Source organism: Nylanderia fulva, unplaced genomic scaffold (genome assembly GCF_048542155.1).
Source record: "Nylanderia fulva isolate GAGA-0341 unplaced genomic scaffold, ASM4854215v1 Scaffold3, whole genome shotgun sequence".
Classification (NCBI taxonomy): Eukaryota; Metazoa; Arthropoda; class Insecta; order Hymenoptera; family Formicidae; genus Nylanderia; species Nylanderia fulva.
The window spans coordinates 6,948,093-6,971,793 of record NW_028190368.1 but is presented as its reverse complement, the minus strand read 5'-3'; the positions used below and the strand labels follow the sequence as shown (position 1 = coordinate 6,971,793).

General features: G+C 34.9%; 1 protein-coding gene across 2 annotated transcripts in view; it reads right to left on the bottom strand.

Annotated features, from left to right (window-relative positions):
* kuz (zinc-dependent metalloprotease kuz) overlaps positions 1–23,148 on the bottom strand; it is a 114,444-nt gene extending 91,296 nt beyond the window's left edge. For both annotated transcript variants that reach the window (XM_029306179.2, XM_029306180.2), the window contains exon 1: positions 22,022–23,148. In XM_029306179.2, coding sequence (XP_029162012.1) covers positions 22,022–22,091 — 70 coding nt within the window. In that variant the 5' untranslated portion in view covers positions 22,092–23,148. The remainder of the gene's footprint in view (positions 1–22,021) is intronic.
* Between the last annotated feature and the right edge of the window lie 553 nt (positions 23,149–23,701).

Below are 23,701 nucleotides of genomic sequence, written 5' to 3'. Positions count from 1 at the left end.
TTAATTACGACGCCCAAGAGGCATACTTTGCATACAGGAGCGTAAAAATTGCCCTTAGAAAGAATGAAGTTGTTGCGTCGATCAAATAAAACGGATGACACAATTGCATCTGAATAGACTATTTCGCGAAACTGTGAAAGTGAGCGAAATAAAATTGATATTCTTCAAAATCCAACAATTTTGATAAAAGCTACAGTTTATTAAGTTCTTCAAAAAAGGAAATGGAATTCTAATCACAATTATTTTCATGTTAAGGTATAAATTATATTATGATGGGCAAGCGATATGAAAACTTGTTTGCACATCATGTTTAGGTATTCTAAAAAAAGGATACTTGTTAATTTAATATCATTGATAATAAAAAAACAGAAATAGAAGGTTTTATCCGGTTTTATCATACATTTATGATTCGAAAATTTTGATGTAAAAGATTTTTTATTTTCTATCTAAATCTCTCTTTTAAAAAACACAAAAGTTGTACACAGACTAAAAGCAAAGTTTCTAGTTCTGATATCACACAATTATTCTGAAATTGCAAGAAAAAATTGCAAACATACTGTACATAGTAATTCTGAAACTGTTTTTCAACAATATCTCACGATGGAGAGACAAAGTTTTACGACTTAATATCTATAATATCTGTTAATATTCCCTCTCGAAAGAGTCGTGCAAAAATCTATTTCGACGCAACAAGAGCTATAACTTAAGCAATTAGTGCAACTCAACTTCGGACCGTTTTCATTAGGCAAGTTAGAGAAGTTGAGTTTCAAAAGTATTTTTACCGATCACAAAAGATGTTATATCGAATATTTTTTTCCCTAACACGCGCTTAAGAGTCGTGTTGACGTTAATTATAACATTTTTCTATAGAGCTCAAAGCGTTGCACAAGAATACTATTTTTAAGTGACCACAAACTTTTCATGCTTCAGAAAAGTGAAAAGAAGGGTGCAAAGGGTCAAAAGACTACAGCAGTTTCCAAAAACGAATAAATTAAAAACAATTGAACGCGTACCTTTTGGATATCGTTGATGCCCCGTTGAAAACCCTTAAAAAAATAAAGAAGCCTTGCTGTGCCAGCTTACATTTGCGACATTTCGTTTGATGAAGCAGAAAAAAGCCACTATTGTGCCGACATACATTTATAAAATAACACAGCATATCATTAACCATAAGTAACGAGAACGCAGTTCGTACTTAACGATGCAGTTTTTCATTAAAAGCAGATTTTAGACATCGCAATTACGCGCCATGTTTTAATCATTACAAAACGCTTCTCGCGACTACGGTTGAACGTTGCGGTCGAAATTTCGCCGATACAGAATGATATTGTCCAATAAATTCTCTCCGCAAGAGGGAAATTCTCGATGACACCTTGATAAATATGCGAAACAATACAATACTATATCTTCCATATAGGAAAGAAATATGTGTCAGAGACATAAAAACGCATCAATACCCGAAAGCAATTCTTAAAAATGAATATAATGTTTACGATTGTAGAAAAAAATTATATGTTCAAAAATTAAATCAATTGTTTACATTCAATATAAAACCAAAAATATTAATTTTAATAAATATCTCTTTTTCATCTTCTTTTCATGAATAAAAATATCAAAGACAAAAATATAAAAATATAGTATACTATTAAAGAAACTGGTAAATATATACATATATGTATGTACATGTATATAAGATTATTAAAGAGATTATACATTCACAGTACATATTTAGAAACAATATTAAAAAAGTTTATGTTCGCGTTTATTTAATTAAAAAGTACTTAAAAGAAGAACGAGTTTGTTATCGTAAAGACATCGTCTCTACCACGAACAATATTTCTGTTTTCTTTAGAAAAATATAAAGGTATTCGGAATATCGATATCAAAAATATTTGTTAGCTGCATGAACAAAGATATCCAAAGAAATCATATAGACGAGCTACGAATAGATCGAGTGTCCGTTCACTTTTTCGTTTACGAATGAAATTGCAAAGGCAGGCGCGCATTGACGAAAAGTAAACGCGAACGCAGATAGATATAAAAAGCTTTGTATATAACAGCACACTGAGCGAATTGGGAGATTAGATTAGTACACGATTGAAGCTGCAATCGAAGAGAACACGGGATGAAATAGAAGCGTTCGTTGGGCGAATTTATTGATTCAATTTCAGCGAGCCTCCACTCCCTCCGTACTGCCGCATCCCTTGAAACGTCGCTTTAACTGCTGACGGATGGTACGTCAGTGTTGTCGAGTTTTCGAGTTTAGCCTGTCTACAATAATCAATTTAGCATAATCGATGAGCGCGATCACGTACCATCATCACCAACAATTTATCTCGCCAAAAATTTTTCGTTTATCAATCACCAAAAAATCATAAATACAAAAATAAAGTGTTACAAAAAATATTTGCAAACAATACCGATAATTTTTGCAAATAAAAAATATTTTTACAACAATTTATATTAGTATATAAAATACTAAAAATAGATTTCTCGTCTATACTTTTGTAATAAATCGAATATTACAAAATTTGTTAAAAATAACAGCCCTTGTCGTAGGTTTTTACCGAGAAGAACTCGACTTCCAACATATCAAAGAATTCTATATAGTTAAGAAAAAAAACCGATAATTCTGGAACATCGTGCTGAAGCACAACCTCGATAATGCTAAAAATACTACAGACAATGTATTATTGAACATGCATGATACAATCTTGCACAATATATAATAAAAGTGCTCCTATATACGTCGAATTGTTATTTTGTAAGAACAACGAAATACTGGTCAATTCTCCAAGCGTGCAGAAAGCGATACGACTAATTCAAGACAAAGACATTCTTTCAAATGCAATAGCAGAAAATGTCACAAAAAAGTGAAAAAATCAATTAGCACGCGCGGACGAACGTTTACAGTCTGACAAGATTTAATTTAGCGTCTGACCTGTCCGCTCTCTTCGTTCGAATAGTACTTCTTTTAACTTTGATTCTTGATTCTTGCCTAATTCAATTCTAATCTCGGTAGAATTACTGAGTTTAATGCATAGGGGCCTACTTTTCGATTCTGGTCTCGCGAAAGATCAATTCAGTTTTCCATTGCTTCATTAAAAAAATTTACCTCAGTTTTCGTTTCGTCTTCATTCAAAAAATGCACAATCTGAGAAAAAATAACTTTAGTTTTCGAAAAAAATTTCTAATTTTAGACTTTCGAATTAAGACTAACAAAAAGAACTCATATTAATTTTCATTTAGCTTTTATTAAAAAAAAGCAACAAAGCAATATGTATATGTTATATACATGTTTGTAAAAAATATATCCTATATGTATATACATATATATTTTTGTATATCATTTTTATTTCAAACCAAAATTTTATTTCAGCTTTCACACTCCATCTGAAAAGATCTAGTTCGATTTTCATTAAACTAGTTTATTCAACGTATTTCTCACAAAGAATTTAAAGTTCAATTTTTATTTCTCTTCATAAAAAAATCTATCGAAATTTTTATTCCACTTTCAACAAAAAATCAATTTTAATTTTGAAAGACATATACTATATTGTGAGTTTTCATCTGCCAAAAGATTTAAAAATCTGATCGTTATATCACTCTGTTTTAAAAAAGGCAACTATTGTTTTAATTCTACTTTACAGTTTACTTTTTCTAACTTTTGCTTTGTCGTCTTCATTTAAAATAATTAACATATTTTTATTTTTGCAATATACAGCATTTCTCTCCCTCTCTCTGTCTTTTATTTAAGTTTTCTTTCTTTTATTATGATTCTTCGAAGTTTTATCACTCATCAGCTTTCTTTTGCTTGTTCCGGCGCGAACCACCTAGCTGTGCTTCTTTTTTCGACAAATCATGAAAAATGCACGCGGACGGAAACGCAATTTCGCGGACGATTGCGAAATCGAGTTACGACCGCGCGTCGTACTTTATGTACACGCGGGTCAGAATGCCGAACGACCGACGCATATATATACATCCCTGTCGCTCGCTAGAGTATACGATTCGTTAAAAAGATAAAAGATCATTCCTTGTTTCCGTTCGCCGCATCAAATTTCTATTTTTCCGTGCGTTTGCACGGGAAACGGCCGCGGCCGCGCGTTTCGCGGTTCTCTCGCCGTGAATTTACCGCTCAATTTTTCACATTTTACGTCCAGATTTCAATGCAGAAATATTTATATATCGTGTGAGCCCGTTCTTCGTCGTCCGTTAACCGCGCTGAAAGCACGTGATGAACGTTTCGCGTAAATAACGCGATATACCCCGCGATCAGTTATTTGCTAATGTATGTTCAATTTTATTAGCAATAAAGAGAATAATATATCTAAAAGAAAAAAAATCTCCGAATAAATAAACGCGACTTCAACAAGTTTCTTCATATATTCTTTGCATATATACGTTGATTTCGTCGTAAAAGATTCCACGAGACGCACGATAAATCAGAAATTGCGAGAATCAGTGGAATATATATGGTAACGGAATTGGGAGACGATTTCCCGAAAACGTGACAGCCAGAGAATAGTTTCCGGAACGAGGAACACGAAACCGTTCTAGTGCTCGGCCGCACGGAGGCTGCACTATTGATTTTCCTGTAGGCGCGCGTGCGGTGTTTTCCACGTCCGCCGGTTTCCCAAACTCGCTTTCAAAGGCGGCACATACACAAGTGAAAAATCCATGCGCCCGACTCCTTTGATACGTCGACGTGAAAAATATTTGAGATGAACGCCACAAGCAAACTTCGAAACGAGTCGTAAAAACAGTACGTCAAAAAAAATTTTTTTTTAAATAAAAAAATTTGAAATTAACAACTATTCAACACAATTCAACTTCTGCTTTTCTGCACGTTTTTTTAGGTATCTCATTAAATCCCTCGATTCGCGAAATGTAATAATTTCTCGTGTTTTTGATGGAATGCGAAATATTGAATCCTTAATTCGATTCATCCTTCAATTCTATATTATTGATCCACGCGCGCCGTTATTTCCAATATACAATATATTATAAGGAATAAAATGCATCAGACGCAAAAGAATAAACGTTACGAAATAACGTTGAATAATTCGTATAAATTTACATATATGCAATTTTTCGCAATAACTTTCGTCGAAGTATCCGAGTGAGAAAAATTTACACGCGCGGCATGTAAATTTTCGTCTCGCGCGACGAAAATGTATCAGAGCAGACGAGTTTCTATAGATATATATACGTAGGGATCTGCGTAGTCGGTTTGTAAAGACCGAAATAAATGTCACCAGACAAAGGAGCTCGTTAAGTTTATATTAGATGGTTTGCATTAAATGCGCGCTAGAGAATTCATAGCATTCACATTCCAAATGAATCGCTAAAATCGCATATGCGGCGCAATATACCGAATACGCGGAGCGTCAACGCGGAACGCCAAACTTTGTTATGCGAAAATTCCCAGCTGGGAGCAGAGGAGCCACGGTAATACGCGTATAAATTGCGATAATTACAAGGTTTCTTCCGCATAACGACACACGAGTGCGACGAAACGCGTCGCATTGTAGTCAATATCAAACGAGTACAATTTGCGCGATAAACATGAGTCTATGCAAATTGCGTATTTAAATCGTCCCGTATTTGTCCAACGAGCGCATACACGGTAATGAAGAGATACTCGCAATAAAAGTAACGCAGAAGCGGAACGTTCATAATACATTAACGTCCCAAATGAATTATTTATTAATGTAATATCGCGATTAAGAAATTATTTGAAATATCACGTCGCTTTCGATTAATATTAAAATAATGTTAAGAAGTAAACAAATATTCTCACAATTTTAATTCATTTTGTATCGATTGTTAAATGACAAAATAGTATGTGACAAGTTTAATGTGTAATTATTAAAATGTAAATAAATCTTTTCAGAAAATTCCGTCTCTCCAGAATTTTGCTCCAACGTATAATTACTAAGAAATTAAAATATTATCACTCTTAGATCGCGAGTTTCAAAGCGAGTGTCGAGCAGTCAATGTACGAAATTCAATAGAAAATAGATGAAAGGAACGTATGGTGAAAGAGGTCTTGGAGCGCCGTTTCACGAATTTATGCAGAGCGGCTACATACCGCGTTGGACGAATCGACCATTCGGAACCGGGCATACGGGAAAAAGGCGAATTGTAGAAGCGAGAGGAAAACCAGGATTTAATTAAATGCAGCCGCCTGCCCGTGGTACACGAGAACGCCCGGCCCCCCTCGTATTCTGAAATCGAATAACCCATCGATCTCGTTCACCCCACCGTTGGCCGCCATCATTTGGAGTGTTTTACAGCAATTCGCCGAGTTGCATCGCCAAATGCAATGCAATCGATTCGGGCGCATCGCTCCAGAAATGAGTTTTTATGTTATAAATAAATCAATGTGTGTAAGAGATGCTCGAATCAACAAAATGCGTTCATAACGTGCGCTCGGTATCAAATGTGGTATAATTAAAAATATAGATTTCCCGCATACATCAGTGGAGTTCGTTTCAGACAAAAGGAGGACTCAAATATAACTCAAATATAAATCTATACAACCATATATGTACAAATATAAATATTAAAATAGAAAAAACAACGAAATAAATTAAAATCTTAAATAAACGTAAAGTATATACTAACAAAATTATTGTTTAAATGATTTGAATTAAATATCTTAAAAATAACTGAAAAATCAAGAGATAAAATTTAATTATGTCATTAAAAAATTTAAGTATTTTAACAATTCATATACTCTTTATTTTAAAAAATATATAAAGTAACTTGATATCTCTGCTTAAATATTGTATATATATTATATATCTTCAAGAATTATAATGCATTCTGTACGCATGCATAATGCAACATAAATTATGATTACATTACTCGGTAACAATTGTAGTATTTGATAACTTGATAATAACAAAATTAAAGGTCGCATGCGCACGTGCGATGAATGACAGGCTCATTCACGCCGAAATAAACCATATCACGCGTTGCAATGATCACCGGTCATCTGTGAAAATTGCACGGCTTCCTGACTATTACAGGAACCTGAAGGAGCTACGTTAGGATAGCGAGAGGTACGGACAGAGACAAGGGTGAGAATCTGTCGAAAAGGTATCAGAGGAGATGTGGAAGGATGGACCCCAATTAGGAGGACAAAGGCGACACGTATCCTTTGTCCGCGAATCGTATTATCGAACCTGGGAGCGATTCCCAACCCTTTGCCCGGATTAGAACAAGACTCAAAGCCTCTGGTCTCTTAGACCAGTGTAGATGTCTCAAATCAGTTAATTAGAGAGTCGCCAGTCCTATTATCGTATTTAAGATGGATACTAAGAGCTCTATATTAGATCAGAATATGGAAAAAGAGATCAATCCCATTACATATCTCTCCTATTTATTCGAAATTAAAATACGGTGGTTAATTCCACATGATTCTTAAGAAAATTAATTAATACAATACAAATGTAAGCTTAATTCCATTACAGACAGTAACTGGAATTTTACTGCAAAGAACAATAACCGGCTCAGTTTGAACATTCCTCCGGATACGATAACTCGATGATTTATTTACTTGAATAGAAATAATACAGAAGCACGATACGGAGAAGTATACGAGCATTCTTCTCAAATCCGAACATATTTTTAGTCTTTATCTGCACTAACGCTCCTATGTTGCGGATCGTTGCTCAGACAACACAGAAAACACGAACACCGGACGTTAAGCCGCAACTTTATTGCACCTGGTTGTATACCTGTTGTGCAAATGTCGGTTTTGTTGCTGTTTCGCAAAGGTTCATGCCTCTTTGTCGAAAAAGTCGAACGCAACACATTATTGCACGGTACGACGATCAAATAACGTAAAAGAAGAAACAGAGAAATAAAAATTGTTGCATATCACAGAGATAAAAAAAATTGTCAGCTTTTATCTTCTATAAAAATTTTATAGGGAACAGATGCATTGTAATCCGTTCTTGTTTGTTTGTACGATTAAATTTAACATGCGTATATTTATCAATAAGCGAGATGGACACGATGAAGCGAATTGTATAAGCGCAAAACAAAAGAGAAAAATTAAATAAAATAAATATCGTTTCAGCTTTCTCCTCAATTTTCATGTTTGCCAATAAATAACATGGAAACGCGATACTGAACAATATCGAGTACATCTGATATATGAGATAATGCAACGACAGCTTTGAGATTATTTCATTAAGTTCTTTGATGTGTATATGTACATGTGACATACTAATGTAATCTATATTTTATAAATTCATAGTATAATGTTACATGTACGTGTAACTGCATTATATTAAATAAAACAAAAATTTTTAACTGGATATATAAATAAATTTTATAAATTCATTCAGCATATAGCTTGTGTGTGATATAACGTAAATATTATTTTCATTACAATATCCAAATATTTATACATAAACACAGATTTTGGCAAATGTTAATTAAAATTCCATCACGTAAAATATTATGAAAAACGTATAAATATATAAAATATAAATATGCGTTACATGTACCTACATAGAGTATTCCCATAAATCGTCGAACTTCAAATTTGAATTAAAGATATCAAAATATAAAAAATGTTCTTTTAAAGATATACTCGCAATTTTATCGTTTTAAAGATATCGATATCTAGACATGCAAATACGGTAAAATGCGATAAAAATAAAATAAAAATGAAATAAATAAACGTCATGATTTATATATAATTTTATTCATTTATTTATAATTAAATTTGTCTAGTAATTAAATTTAATAATAATTAAGTTTGTGCTAATAATTAAATTTCAATTTTAAACATATTCTCCAAAATGTAGCTAACCAAATAGTAATCGTGTGCATATTTGTTTAATTGCATTAATTTTATACAAATCTGTATTTCCATGATAATAAAGTAATAATTAATACTTAAAACGCTAATAATTAATATTTAAAAAATTAAAACTTTAATATATTTTATTTTGCTCCTACATGTTTATCGATATTAATATCTCCAAAAAGGATTCGTTAAATCAAACGTTCAACAGTTTAAATCGAGCTATAAAAGCAATAAAAGAATAGATATACAATATTATTTACTTCAAAATGTCTATAGCACTAAGGACATTAAACTACAACGGATGAATGGCAAAGAAGATCAGAGTAGATCGAGGAATAAATTCAGGACAGCGATTATAACCCGTTTGGTACATTTTTAATGTTTTATCTCTGTGCGAAGAGAGATATAAAAATCGAGCACTTAAGCCGATTTTTCCAACTATCCATCTGCAGACGTAACAAAAATGCGAATTCCTTAAGAGCATAATATCTATATCATCGCTTCCTATCTTACTTTTAGTAAGATGTCGAATCTAAATTTCGATATTTTTTTCGGAGATTCACATTACTGGTTTCTATTATCACAAGATTTAATTCTTTTCATTAGCTCATGATAAATAATTGTGTTTAGGAAGTGGTAAACCATACATGAAAGAATATTACATATTACAATGTATATATGAAGTCAAAACGGAAGACTAATTTGTTAATATAATGTGTTTTTCATTGATAGAAAATAAAAGAGATTTGTATTCAAAAACAAATACTCTCGAAAGAAGTTAAATATATTATAATTAAACTATTTTAACTATAACTTCTTTTTCCCGTATGTATATTTACATAATATTTATCAATTTTTAAAAATAAAGAAATTAAACGTAAATAAATGTTGTACGCTGCAAAATAATTAGTAATGCTTATCCTATGTAACTGATTGTACGTTTTTATTCATTGTTATCATAAAAACAGGAAAAGGCCGGCGCGATACTTACACGTGTTAATATCGATTATGCAACGACAAAATAAATCGAGTCGCGCATGTCTGATGAAAAACGATAAATACTACTGCGACATTTATCGCTATACAGCTATCCCACGAGCAACGTAGTTATAAACAGCTGACAGATCGATAAGCGTTATTTGCGTTCAATTATTTCATCGCATCGTCTATCCAAGTATCGTGACTTGATATCGCTTGATATTGATCGCAAATTGCGTGTGTCAAAATAATTATTATTAAAAAACAATCGGTCACTATTTTTTTGTCGCTGTTTTTCCGCGCAGAAAATTCGCTTGTGAACAATGATAAGCCTTTCATTCTTCGTATTCATTCTGTGTAACGGGACGAACACAAACGAATTTTAAATGGCTGTTATTGTTACTACGGTATCGATTTTGTTCTACACATTACTTGATTAAATAGAAATTGGTACTATTTTTTATATCATAAAAAACGATTAAAAAAATATTTTAACTTATTGAAATACATAAAAATAAATTGAATAATTGTTTTTGTGTAACTAGTTAAAGTAAAATATAACACAGCATACATATTTAAAAAAGCTAGAAAGATAAAACGACAAAAATATTTTTGGAAAGATAGAACAAGAGAGAAATATTTTTGGACTCATTGGCGCAAGCAATTAAATTATTTATTTTCTTTCCAAACATCTACTAAAAATATCAGCATCGATATGTTAAAATTATTATGAAAACTGTTGATTGATTGTCACATATTTTATAAATAAGACCATAAATAAAGAAACAATGTTACTTGTGTTGTGTGTGCTATTACATATATATATATATATTATACTAAATCCGCGAATGTGTAAATTTGACATTAATATTTTGATGGCATATAATATTTCTTTAATTTTCCTATACCATTTTCCCTCTCTTTACCATCCTATAAATTTAAATATACAATCGAGCTGTTCAACCGTTATTAAACGAAGAGAGCTTTATTAGAAAGGGAGCACGAAACGCCACCCGCGGCATCCATTTGGCATCGAACTTTCCGTTCCGTTGCAAACTTGCCCCATTATCAGTAGCGTCGATGAGCGGCATTAACGTGATCAGAAATTTGTCGAAGCGGACCCGAGCCCGTGCACGAGTGTGTTATACATACGTCATTACTCGCGGTTTATTCGCGCGCACGCGTGCTGGCAGAGAGCCCGCAAAATTACATGGAAGTCCTCAAACTTACTGGCACGTTAAACGAACGTTTTGCGACGCCCTCGAACGGTTGCTCGCCCTCACACACGCGTTGATGAATCCTTCCTCTCTCCTACGCGCGACCCCAGACGCGAAACTTTTCAACTTAATTACGCGCACGCCGACAGAACAGAGTGGCTGGATGGGTTCTCGTCCTCTACTTCCTGGCCCAGTAGCCAGCCTAAGCGGTTCTCCGTGACCGCTTTTTTTCCCCTCCTCGTGAACATTAACGAAAGCGCGAGCTATAACGAGCCGACAGTAAAAGCCATCAGGACGATGAAGCCGTGAAACAGTTTGAGAAGGCGAGCGGAAGGAAAGGACGGCCAATTTATTGCTTCACGGTAGGTATTCGTTGGAACAGTAAGACCGAGAGAGGAAAAGCTGCAGCGAATAACCGGAAACAAGCGGAAACCAATTTACATTGTTTGGTCTCGATGATTATGTAGGATAAATAGTTCCAAATGAATTTTAGATGAGAATTCTGTTTGTATTTAGATATACTATCGAAAGCTATCAAAACGCAACATACGCAATTTTTTATTTAAATGTATACGTATATATAATTCTTCTTTCATTAAAAAAATATATATTTATTTTTAAGATTTGAATTTTTTTGCATTTACTAATAAAGAAAATGAAAAATACAGAAGCAATGTTTTGCTTTCCAAGCACATCGCTTATGGTCAAAACCGATCCCATGTTTACGTCTCACAAATTTAGCCATAGTAAGCAAAGAATTAACGAACGAGAACATAAAGAAGAGAAGGGTCGATGTAGGGAGCTGCCATGGGTACCATTTTATGCGGCCGATACGTCAGGAGTGTTTTCTAGGCTAGCGAAGGGGCCTGGAAAGGGTGGCTCGTTTCGTTCGTACGACACGTACCGAAAATTTACAATACCCCCGTGACTTTACCCGGCGGTGGAACAACACCAACACCTTTGCTTCGTGTATGCGGTCATTCCGCCGCTGCGGGTTGCTTATATAGCATTCGGTGCATGGATACCAAGAATTAACTCGCCCCAATCAACCCTCGGCGTTCGATAAACCGCAGTTTATGAGATTTGCGTAGACGTGGAAAGTGTCCGATTAGTGGAGTTCAGTAATTTGATCACCGGAAATCAACATGAACAAGCTTAATTATATGATTTCGCAATGGATATATATAACAATTTTTAAATAAAATTAAACGAATAATTAATTATTATTTAAAAATAACGTAAGTTACACAGATAAGAATTAAGCATCCGCTATTAATGTTCATTCAAAGATAGACGTATTAAACTTGTTTAAATAATTTATCAATATATTAATATGTATATTAATATATGAATATTCTATTTTTTAAAATAGATAATATTAATATATATGTACATTATAATAAAATATAATTTAGATGTACTCGTATATTCAACATAAAAACATTACACATATAATTAACAAAGAATATATGAATTTAATCCATATATAATTAACTGAAAATCAATTCAATAATCAAATTAAAACACCGACAAAATTAGTTTACGAAAATTTTATACTATAATAAAATATTTAAATTAATGGTAGTTACATTTTGTTGCAAGCTTTCATATTTCCCATCAACGCGATCAATTAATATCAATCTTAAAAGAAGAATCAAAGAGAATCTCTGCGAAGAAATAATGTAATAAGTAAAATATACGAATAATCGAACATATCCTGCAAAATCTTTAGGGATAAGGCACAGTAATCTTTATCTTCTATAACGATTTCAGTCCCTTCGCTAGAATCACTATATTCACTATAGAGATTTAGCTACATAAAGTGTCGATAACCTCCCTCTCGTGGATCCGTTTTCTTGTGGGACGAGCTCCCTAAATGAGGGAGATTCTCGGTTACATTCGGGGATTTAAGTCGAGAACAAAGGATCTTCGTCGTAGAGGACGGAAAGCCGACGCCGCCGTGGATTTCGATTATGAGATAGACGGAATTTACATCGGCCAGATAGTCTACGAAGGCACGCAAAACTTTTAAGTATTATCCACGGACCATTAAACCCTCCGGGGGTAGCCGTTATAACGAATAAAACGCGAGAAATCTTCGTAAAGAGAGAGAGTATCGAGATCAACAAAAAGGAGAAACCGAGGTGCGTTCGAGCGATCTTAGAATTGCTAATGCGAATTGTCGAAGCTGACGATATCGTTTCATCTCTAATAAGAGTCAGAGCCACGATGTAACAAGCTCATCTCGTTCGTGAAAGCGAATATTTGGTGTCGGAAGAGCTTCGTGGAGCTTTAATATTAATCCTGTTACTGTCGGAAATTCAATTTTGCAATGTACGTGTGTGTCTCTTCTTAGCAATTATATTCATGATCAATGTGCATTTTTCGCATATGTATTTAAGACTCAGATAAATATACAATGATCAAATTTAATTCTCATAAAAATGTTAATAGGGATAATTTTTTTGTAAAAGTTGTATATACGTTGCCTTTCGATAAATTTATTTTGAGAAAATTTTTAAGAGAAAAATATATGCTGTATTTTTATATTATATATTAAAATAAAATGGTAAAAACATTAAAATTATATATTGATGTATTGAATCTATCACAATATTGTTATCTCTGATGTCACGTATAATTTTTGCCTATAAAATTGCATCAAAATCTAAAATAAATAATAACAAATACATTTTTGCAGAAAAATTAAATTTATATATTTAAGATTGTGACAACAAATAAATAACATTTTAATTAAATTCTGAATTCTGAAATTCGGGAAAAAATCCACGGAACATCAAATATATTATCACGCTACACTTCAATCTATTTTTGCACAGATTTAGATATTCGATAAGCATAAGTTGCCTCGATTTAAATCAATTCATAATTTTAAGTATATGTATATGTCCGAACAATTAAATATGTGCAATAATAAAACTGTAATAAATACGGCGAAATAAAGATAGATCAAAGATAGATTATTAAAAAATTTAATATACGCGAAATTAAATAATATCGGAAAATGACATCAAAAATTCACAATAAGATATAAAACTAAATTATTAAGGTAATAACGACTTTGTGAAATGAATCATCAGAATCATAATATCATTATCTCGCTGAGCCAGCATGAATAAGAATGTGGACTAAGGATAACAACTTTGTTCTCCGCAGTAAAGCAGAATTCCAAGAGAACGCTGATATAATTAGAACACGTCACGCGTATTGCTGGTGCGCGTTCATACGTTAGAATTTATTGGCTTATAGACCGACAGGATTAATTTTCAAGTAAAATAAGCGATTTGTAGGCTGCACGCGATATTATTGCTTGGTTTGTGCGATGAAGCGGAATGTAATTGTCTGATAGCATTTGATACAAAATTTCCTATTCATTTAATTCTTGATATACAATCTATGCAGTATTATCAAGGATACATTTTGACAAAAAAGGACTTAAAAAATCAAAGGATTAATCAAAAAAAATAAAAATCGTGAAGAAATTTTGATATTAATTAAAATTATTTTTTGTATAAAATCAAAATCTACTTTTAAAATAATTTAAATAAATGTATAACTATATTTTAAATAAAAGCCATTTATACATTTTTATTTTCAAGCAGCTTTTGAAACAAGCGAGCGATATGTTAAAAGTGACACGAGGATTTTAATCTTCTTGCACGTTTCGTTTGAGACATCGACTCTTATCTTATATTGTGTGTAATGCAACAAATGCAACGCAACGCAGTTATCTATGATTATATCGTAATAAGTAGTCGTGCGGACTTAGGTGCGTGAGGAAAAGTAAGTAAGTACAGTAAGACTCGCGTGTACCAAGTGATCCAGCAAATCTCTCACGACCATGAATGATGAAGTTTGCAAGGTGATTAACGCGCATGAGGTGTTGCGTAAACGCAATCTGTATAAACGTGCCTTGATTAATTAAACTTACTCCGCAATCGATTCCGCAGTTTATTATCGATACCAGAGCACAAAGCTCTGATAACTATACAGAAATGAGAATGAAGTTCTACTGAGGTGATAATGTATAAATATGTATACAAGTTAGACAAGAAGTCATTGTAGTTTTTTAAGCTCAGCAATTTATGGAAAAATGCAATTTGTTTCAAAAATAATAATAGAGTTCAATAAATATATGTAGCTATATAATACTTATATGCGTATATGGATATTTAATCTATTCTGTCTTAATTGAAAAATACGTCCTAATGAATAAACAGCTAATTTATTTCATACTTTTATTAAAAGCGAGAAAGAGAAATGCGAAATGAACAAATTAAGAGATATTTTTCATCATTGAGCAAACTTTAGAACACGAAACGGGAAGGATAGTTGCACGGCGCATGTTTACTCAAAAGTTTAGACGCCCCATTCTAACGGAGCATAAATCAGCTGTTGATTAAACGGAGACCGAGTTTCGCGTGTCGCCTCGGTTGAACCGAGCCGAAGTAGGCATTTGGCCCGTTTCCAGAAACCCTCCAATTCATCCTCTTCGGCGCGATCCACGACTCTCTGACAGTTCTCGATCGTGCATCACCGCGACAACGAAACCTCGTCAACCTAGACTTCGGTATTTCCTGCAATTCTATTCTTATCTCTCGTCGTCGTAAACGATCGGAGCGGAGTCGCTCATTCAAGAATCAAACGGTAAAGAATGAAAAACATATATGTTAAACACATATTATATCCGAAAAATTTAACGTGAAATTATCAAAGAACATATAATGAGAATATTTAAACGAGCGTTTCCGAGATATATTCCTATATGTAAATAATTTGATTAAAAAATTTTATTTTACATATTCGACACTGAAGCTCTTCCTCGAGCTTTTCTTAACTCTGATATGTTTTTCTGGCGGTTTTAAACTATTTTAAATATTCATGAAAAAATAATTGCATGGAAAAAGAAAAGATATTATTATTAATTTTACCAACTTCTAAAAATATATTATGTTGCTACTTTTATTCCAGTTTCTTTCTGGATCAATATGCAATTTTCCAACGAAAGATGTTGAAAGAAACTCAAACGTAACTCTCTTAAATTATCTCTCGGACTCTGTTTTAAGACGCAAAAGTAACTTCCTATATTTTTGTTCCGTATTAAAATATTTTTTAAAATTATTTCCGTCGTTATAAAATTTCCTTGTGAGATTGTGACAAAGCAGTTGCTTATTGAATTGAAACTGTTATAAACTAAATTATTACATCGTAAAATTTAAGAAAAAAAAATTATAACCACACGATTCTATTATACTTGAATATTTTTTTCAAATTTTATTTTAAATCAAATAATATTTTTAAGTAAATAAATAAGGCTAAAAAAAGGGTGATGATACGCACGATTATGGCCTAAATCCGCGACTGTCGATCCGCTTTTCCGGACAACGCCGAGGACGAGATTTGCGCGAGCGCAATGTGCAAACTCGAAATCTGAAAAGGTCAGCGCGACGTCGCACAACCAAGTATCGCGAATGCTCTTGCATGTAGGTACTACAACGGGTAAACCCTTCTACTCTGCTCCGAACAGAGTCGAATAGCGCGGTTGTGCCAGGAATGCAGAGTGGGAAGTTTTGCGGCGACCACCTATATCACTGAATACGGAATAACCTCGGGGGTAAGATCCCCCCTGATCTCCGGGAATTTCGAATTCCCTGAGGAACCCCCGCTCTCAGCAGCAATCCTTTCCCCTCTCCAACCCTCGAGTTCTCACGAAAGTTCATCTCGTTAATATCGTGCAAGGCAAGCGCCTTATTTTAGTGATAAACAAACATGGCTTTAATAAAAGCCCTCTCTCTCTCTCTCTCTGAGAGAGACGTGTCATTATAGAGATAAATCTCTTAATTAATCAGAAACAGAATCGTCTATCTATGCAATGTGTGTGCATAAAAATATAGTATGAATCAAAAATATTAATACAATAATATATGATTATGCGAAAATAGTGATCTTGAAAGATCTGCTGAGATCTAAATCCGAATGTAAACATTTTAGATTAAAAATTCGTGAGAAAATAATTCCAATAATATTTATAAATATCCATTAATTTTTATATAATCAACTTATAAAAACTGTAAATTTTTATTTGCAATTATATTATCCCATTTCTCATACAGTATAAATAGCTACATATATAAAATAAGAAACAATCGAAATAATAAAGACTTGTCAAGATAACAATAAAAAATTCCAATGTGTGACGCAACCGATCGGCTCTCAAGAATAAGCACGTTCATTACCCTTACTCATTGCTTATTTTAATAGACATGAATATAGCTTATGACGTAACCACTTAGGTATACGTTCATAGTATATGTATACCTATATATATGATTAATGACATAGGACTTTCTAGGAAAAGAAGGAAAGGAAGGTTCTTTGTTCTAAGACACAAAATGTAAACCGGAACATTGTTTGCCCGAGAATCCATGATTTTCGATCTAATATATACACACAGAGTGAGATCTGCAAGTACTTGCTAAACACGGCAGACCTTGAACGCAAAACGTTGTCTGCTGGGCGAAACTTCAGATCCCCATTCGTAACACGGCGTGGAATAATGGAAGTCCCAAATATAGCGCGTGGTTACGGCGACCACGGGCGCAATATCGGCTTGATTACGTTAGAAATCAGAAACTGGAACTAAACTAAGCTCGATCTTCGAGAGGCGACGACACGACACGACACGGATTATCAACGACGCGAATTAATTCGGCGACCCCCAAGTTCGTGCGACCAAGTTCCACTCGCGTCTGCGAAACGATGAGTCGTCCTCGCGCCCGCAATTACGGGGAGAAATATATAATTCCCGTCACGTGAAAAAGGCGGCGTCTCTCTTTCTCTCCCTCGACTTTTGAATTACATTATTCGAGCCAGACCAAGGAGGGCATCAAGTCTCATTCGCGCGCGGTATATAACCTTTCGAGATGAAGATGGCAGCGCAACGTGCTCCGCTTGAAGATATCTCTCGCGAAGTAAGTTCGCCGGAGGTTAAGGGGTGAAGGGAAGACGACAATGAGTGGATGTGGTTCACCGAGGAATTGAAAAGTCCACGAAAGAAAAGCAACCTTTTGTCCTTGAGATACGTTACTCGCGGGACAATGAAATGACTCGGTCATCCGTCCTAACTTCATCTTCATATTCCGGACACAATGCAACGTCCCAAAGCGGCTTTTTACTCGAACCAGCAATTTTTCGACCTCCTTCCCTCTCGCTCTTTCTTTCTTTCTTTCTCTCACTTTCTTTACCCCTCTCCGTTTATCTCTCAAAAGTAAAAATTTCGAGCCAGGACTTATCGCGCCAAGTGTCTTTTCTCTCCAATTTTTCGCGAGATTTTCATTAACAAGAAAGCTCGACGAAGAGAATCGCGTTTCGCATTCGAGAGAGGCATAGGAAAAAGAGATCGATGAATAATTAAAGTCGATAAGAGAGGAGTCGCGCGACGACGTCTCGCTTCTATCTCCGAAAGAAATATCGCGCGTTACAGCTATGATATATACATATATACGTATTACTTCGTATGTGTCCTATATTCGTCGACGATCCTGAAACCATGTCTCGAACGAGAGTGGGAAGCATATTCGCGCGCGCGCACTCTTATCATCGCAAAGCCGTTTGTATATAAAAGCTGCTTACACACGCGAAGGCTCCCACATGCGAGCGAGGTACGTACATACATAGTTCTTTATAAATGCTGAATCCTTGCGCACGCGAAGTCCTTCGCAAACGCGAGAGAGAGAACCTCGGCTCACCAAGAGTCCCGGGCACATGCGAGATCCTTTGAAATACGAGTGTTTCGTAAACACGCGAGATTCTTACACGTGCGAACACACCTTCCACGATTGCCTGGTTTAAGAATGCGACGAAACTATGTAACAGAGAGAGAGAGAGAGAGATGCGGCGAAATATTTCTCTCAAAATTAACGCGTCGGATGTGTTAACCGAGGATTTTACGATTAGAATCGCCGATAGAAATCTAATCCTTAATATACCTTAGCGGGATAAGAACCTCTCATACATATTCATGAGTCGCGAATGTTCCGCGTGCAATTATATACAGGGTGCTTCTAAAGCTATGTCAGAGATTTTAAGGATGTATTCTAGGAGTGAAAATAATGAGAATTCCTATAAACATGCGGGTCCAAAAATGCTTTCCCCTCGAGTTATAGCCCTCTTAAAGATGCGGGTGGCAAAATTGAAAAATGTATTGTAGCCTAGCTTTCGAAAACTTTTTTAATGATCTGTGAAATTAGAGAGTTACAGTATATATTTTTCGATTTTTCCCTTAACTTTAGGGGGCTATAACTCGGAGGAAAAGCATTTTTGGAGCCATGTATAGGAACGTTTTCTCTTATTTTGACCCCTAAAGTACGTCCTTAAAATATGACATAATTTTAGAAACACCCTGTATAGAGTTGACGGAAATCTGCGCGAGTACAGGAGAAAGAGTTTTCTTTACTCTTCCTCGTTATCGTTAAATAGTATGATGACGTGCACATCGACGTATAACTATCGTCCAACGCAGCGGTGGATCGCTGATTACGACTTCCGTCGAGGGCCATTCACATCGCATCTCTCGTGCAATGCGCGCACGAGAGGGAAAGAAAACTTTCGCGATCGTCCTGCATGGGTTCCGCACGCAGAGGACATTATAATTCCAATTATTTTCGCTTACTTTATTATGCATTTATTTGTTGTAAAATATTACACGGATAAGAAGACTGTGCAAAATATATACTGCTTCGTACCCGCGGCTTAATACAGAACCGAAAACAATTAACTCCCTTTATTCGAATTTAATTATGAAAAAAAAGTTCGAGGAAAAAAGGAGTTCTACAAATTTTCATCTAAACTAAATGCCGTACACGGAGATAATTTTCTCTTAGAATTTACCCTGAAAATCTTAGTAATTGTGGGACAATATGGTATTGAAATAATTTTATGAGTTTTTTTTTATTAATAAAATTGAAAAATATTAATATGTACATAATAAATAATACCACAATAAAAAATATTAATATGTGCATAGCGAAATTAATCAAACATATTTTACATCTTAATGTGTTAGATATACATTTTGTTATTTGTGGTAAATATTAATCAGACTCTTCCAATAAAAAATAAAATTCTTCCAATGCCATATTGTCCCACTATTACCATGATTTTTAGGGTAAACTCTAAGAAAAAATTCTATGCAGTATTTCGCAATTTAGAATTAACTTTAATCGCGTTTAAATTTGAAAGATTGCAAAATTAAAAATAGCGTGTCGTTTATTATATTCATTAAATATTTATTCAAAGATATAACACGCTATAGAATTATATTAAAGAGTCATATTAATTTTAAATGAAATAATGAGATATAAACAGCTGATATAAAAATTATAACAAGTTTTAAATATAAAACCTAACAATTAGATGACTCATAGCAATATATATGATCATAATCTATTAGGCTGTAAGATATTACGATAGATGTTCACGGTAAATTATTCAGTTATCAAGATGAGTCATGCTTTTCGTCTGGCTCGTTTAGAGATATTTCCTATGCAACCGGAAATTCCGGGAAATAATGATGCAACGCATCGTATTTCTTTCTAATATAGCACACAGTACGATCGCAGGAAAAACCAACTTGTTTTTTTGTAGCTGGAATATATTGAAAAGTGCGAAGAGAAAAGTAAACAATCTCGGTACGATAATATTTGAAATCTGAGAAAACACATTCTTGTCTCTTTAATAAATGGCACGTGCATGATATCGATATTATTACACCGCGAAACAGATTTATCATCACTGTGTCGAAGAGTTTAAACAAGATAAGAACGGTGTGTATACATTGACTCCAAAAACAGGAATCGATTAATTTACATAATGTTATCATAACAATTTAGTATAATAATGCAAGTTCAGTTTTGAATCGAATATTTAAATGCTGTACAAACCGTTTGTCTGTTTTTTTTTATGCATACTTTCTATAGCATATGCATTTTTTAATAATTTGTATATCTTCATATTTTCTATGTGATTTATATGAATTGACTTTGGATCGTACAATTGCAAATTTCCAAGTAATTAATTTTATAGATCCCATACATTGTATACTCACATATATACATATACATATATATATACAATATAAATCAAATATATTAAAAGTCATAACAAATAAAAATTTTATAATATATTGCTTTGAATGTATCGTTCTTTTTCAATGTTCACTCTTTGTTGTACTTCTTTATATTTAATAACAAAAAATTTACAAATATATATGTATATGTATAAACAATCATTTCTATTATTATACGAGGGAAGATAAAACAAACATTTATATTTTATATTGTACATCTATAAAACACTATATATACTATATATATACTTGTCTATAGACAATAAAATTGACTGCAAATTCGCTTTGAATTTTGTAGAAAAAATTGTGTACGCGACAAAAAACTCACAGAAATAATTTTCAGACAAAGAAATTGCAAACAAAAGTGCAGTAATAACAACGTTTGTCTCACAAGTAGAATTAAAACTGAAAAAAAAAAAACATTCTTCGAACGTGACGATTTTTTTCTCGCGTCGGAATATTTTTTTCGGGTCATTCGGAAAAACTAAATTTTTAATCGCGCGCGCGGGAGAAATTTCGCGATGTCAAAAACATATGTACGTATTGTATAAGACGATTTCTCTTGTAATTCGCGGCCACTATCTCGCTCGACCGCTTGCAAGAAACGTGTAGAGACACGCGACAAACGCGCTCAGCTCCGTGAAAGGATGATTCACGGGAGAGACGCGTACATAGATACATGTGTGTGCACGCACACACGCGTCAAAAATATTCACGAGCACGGTATATGCACCGTAATATACATGTATGTACTACACAATGCACGCACACAATAAGACACGTAAATCGCGTCCTGTTTTGCGAAACGCGAGACACGGTCGGAGACAAAAAAAAAAATGCGAGACTCACCGCTTTCGATGTAGGGAACCAGCAACAGCAGCAGCAGGAACAGAACGTATCCGCACGTGTCACTGATCATCGTAACACTATATCCCTCGCTGCAGTCAGGACGCGCCGCGCTGGCTACCTGGCGTCGATCGGCACCACCTTCGCGAGTATCCGCGAACTCGCAGATGCAAAACAAACGGCGTGACGCGGCGTGGCGCGGTCGACTAGCAACAGGGTCGACGACAACAATGAACGAAGGAGAACGCGCGTTACAATCCCGCACTTTTTCTTCTCCTCACTCGTTTCTTTTTTTTCCTCGCTCCTTGCCTCTTCCAACAACACTGCACACACCACCGCGTACGATGTCTCGAGCACGACGAACGCGAGTTTTGCTGTTACGCTCCTCTCGCGCGACGACGATATATATGTACAATCGACGCGGACGATCGGTTGCTGCCTCACTTGACACGACGGCCACCACAACGACACGAACGTTATACGTGAACGCGACGCGCGTCTCTTCTCCCTCTCGCTCCTTCCGTTGCTCTCTTTCTCCTCGTTTATTCGTTCTCTCTCTCTCTCTTTCGTTATCAAAGAGATTTACGCCATCGTTTTCCCCGTCGAGATCACGCTCGCACGCGGATGCTGCACGACGACCACCGCCGACCAACACACACACACGCGCACTACCTACTTGTTCCGCCCCTCGTCGTCTCGCGACTAACTTCAGCTGGCTGGAGCCTCGGCTCGCTCGTTTTCCGTTCCTTCACCGCTCGCTCGCTCGCTTTCCCCGCTCCGTTTCGCGCCGATGACAATCCGTTGCCCCGCGAACAGCTGACGGATCTCCGGGCTGTTGCTCGTATTTTCACGCACAACGCGAAATCGAGCACGAGGACGATGACGACGACGACGACGAGAACGACGACGACGACGACGAGGACGATAACGGCCACTCGATATTTAGCAGACGCATCGCAGCGGCAACAAAACACGCACACACGTATACACTGACGGACGCGCACACGCACGTACAAACCCCACCGAAGCCACCGATACACCAGTCCTGCCACCGCCGGGATCCTGCACTTCCCTACCTAACCGCCTACGGTACCTTGCGACGTGCGTGCGCGATGCTAACTGCCTCACTGTCTCCGGGCGCCCGAGAAACGACGCCGTCAGATGGCGACACGTACCGCTCGCCGCGACCTCCGTCCTTTTCTAGAGCTGTGACGTCACGCGACATTGACGCGACGCGACGCCGTCATGCGCAACAGCCTTTCATTTACTTATTTTGCATATACGAAGGACTATACTGAACAAAATATTTATGTAAAATTACATGATTAAGCTAGGTTTTTTTCCGACCCAGCATATTGATACTTGCAATATTGATACTTATATGGAAGATTACAGATTATATGTAATTTTATATGAAATGTATTCTTAAATATTTTCAAGATTAAAAATATTTCACTGAACATGTAATTACACATAGGAAATGTTAGTAATGTATAAATGCTATAAAATAATGTTATAAATAAAAAATAGATAAATACTTATAAAATAAAATTCTAATAAAGTAAAAATAATAAATTTAAAATTACATATGATTTTTGCATGAAAATAGTAATTTTACCTATATTTTACATGTATTTTTACATTAATATGTATTTTCACTTTAAAACAAATGGAAAAAAATCA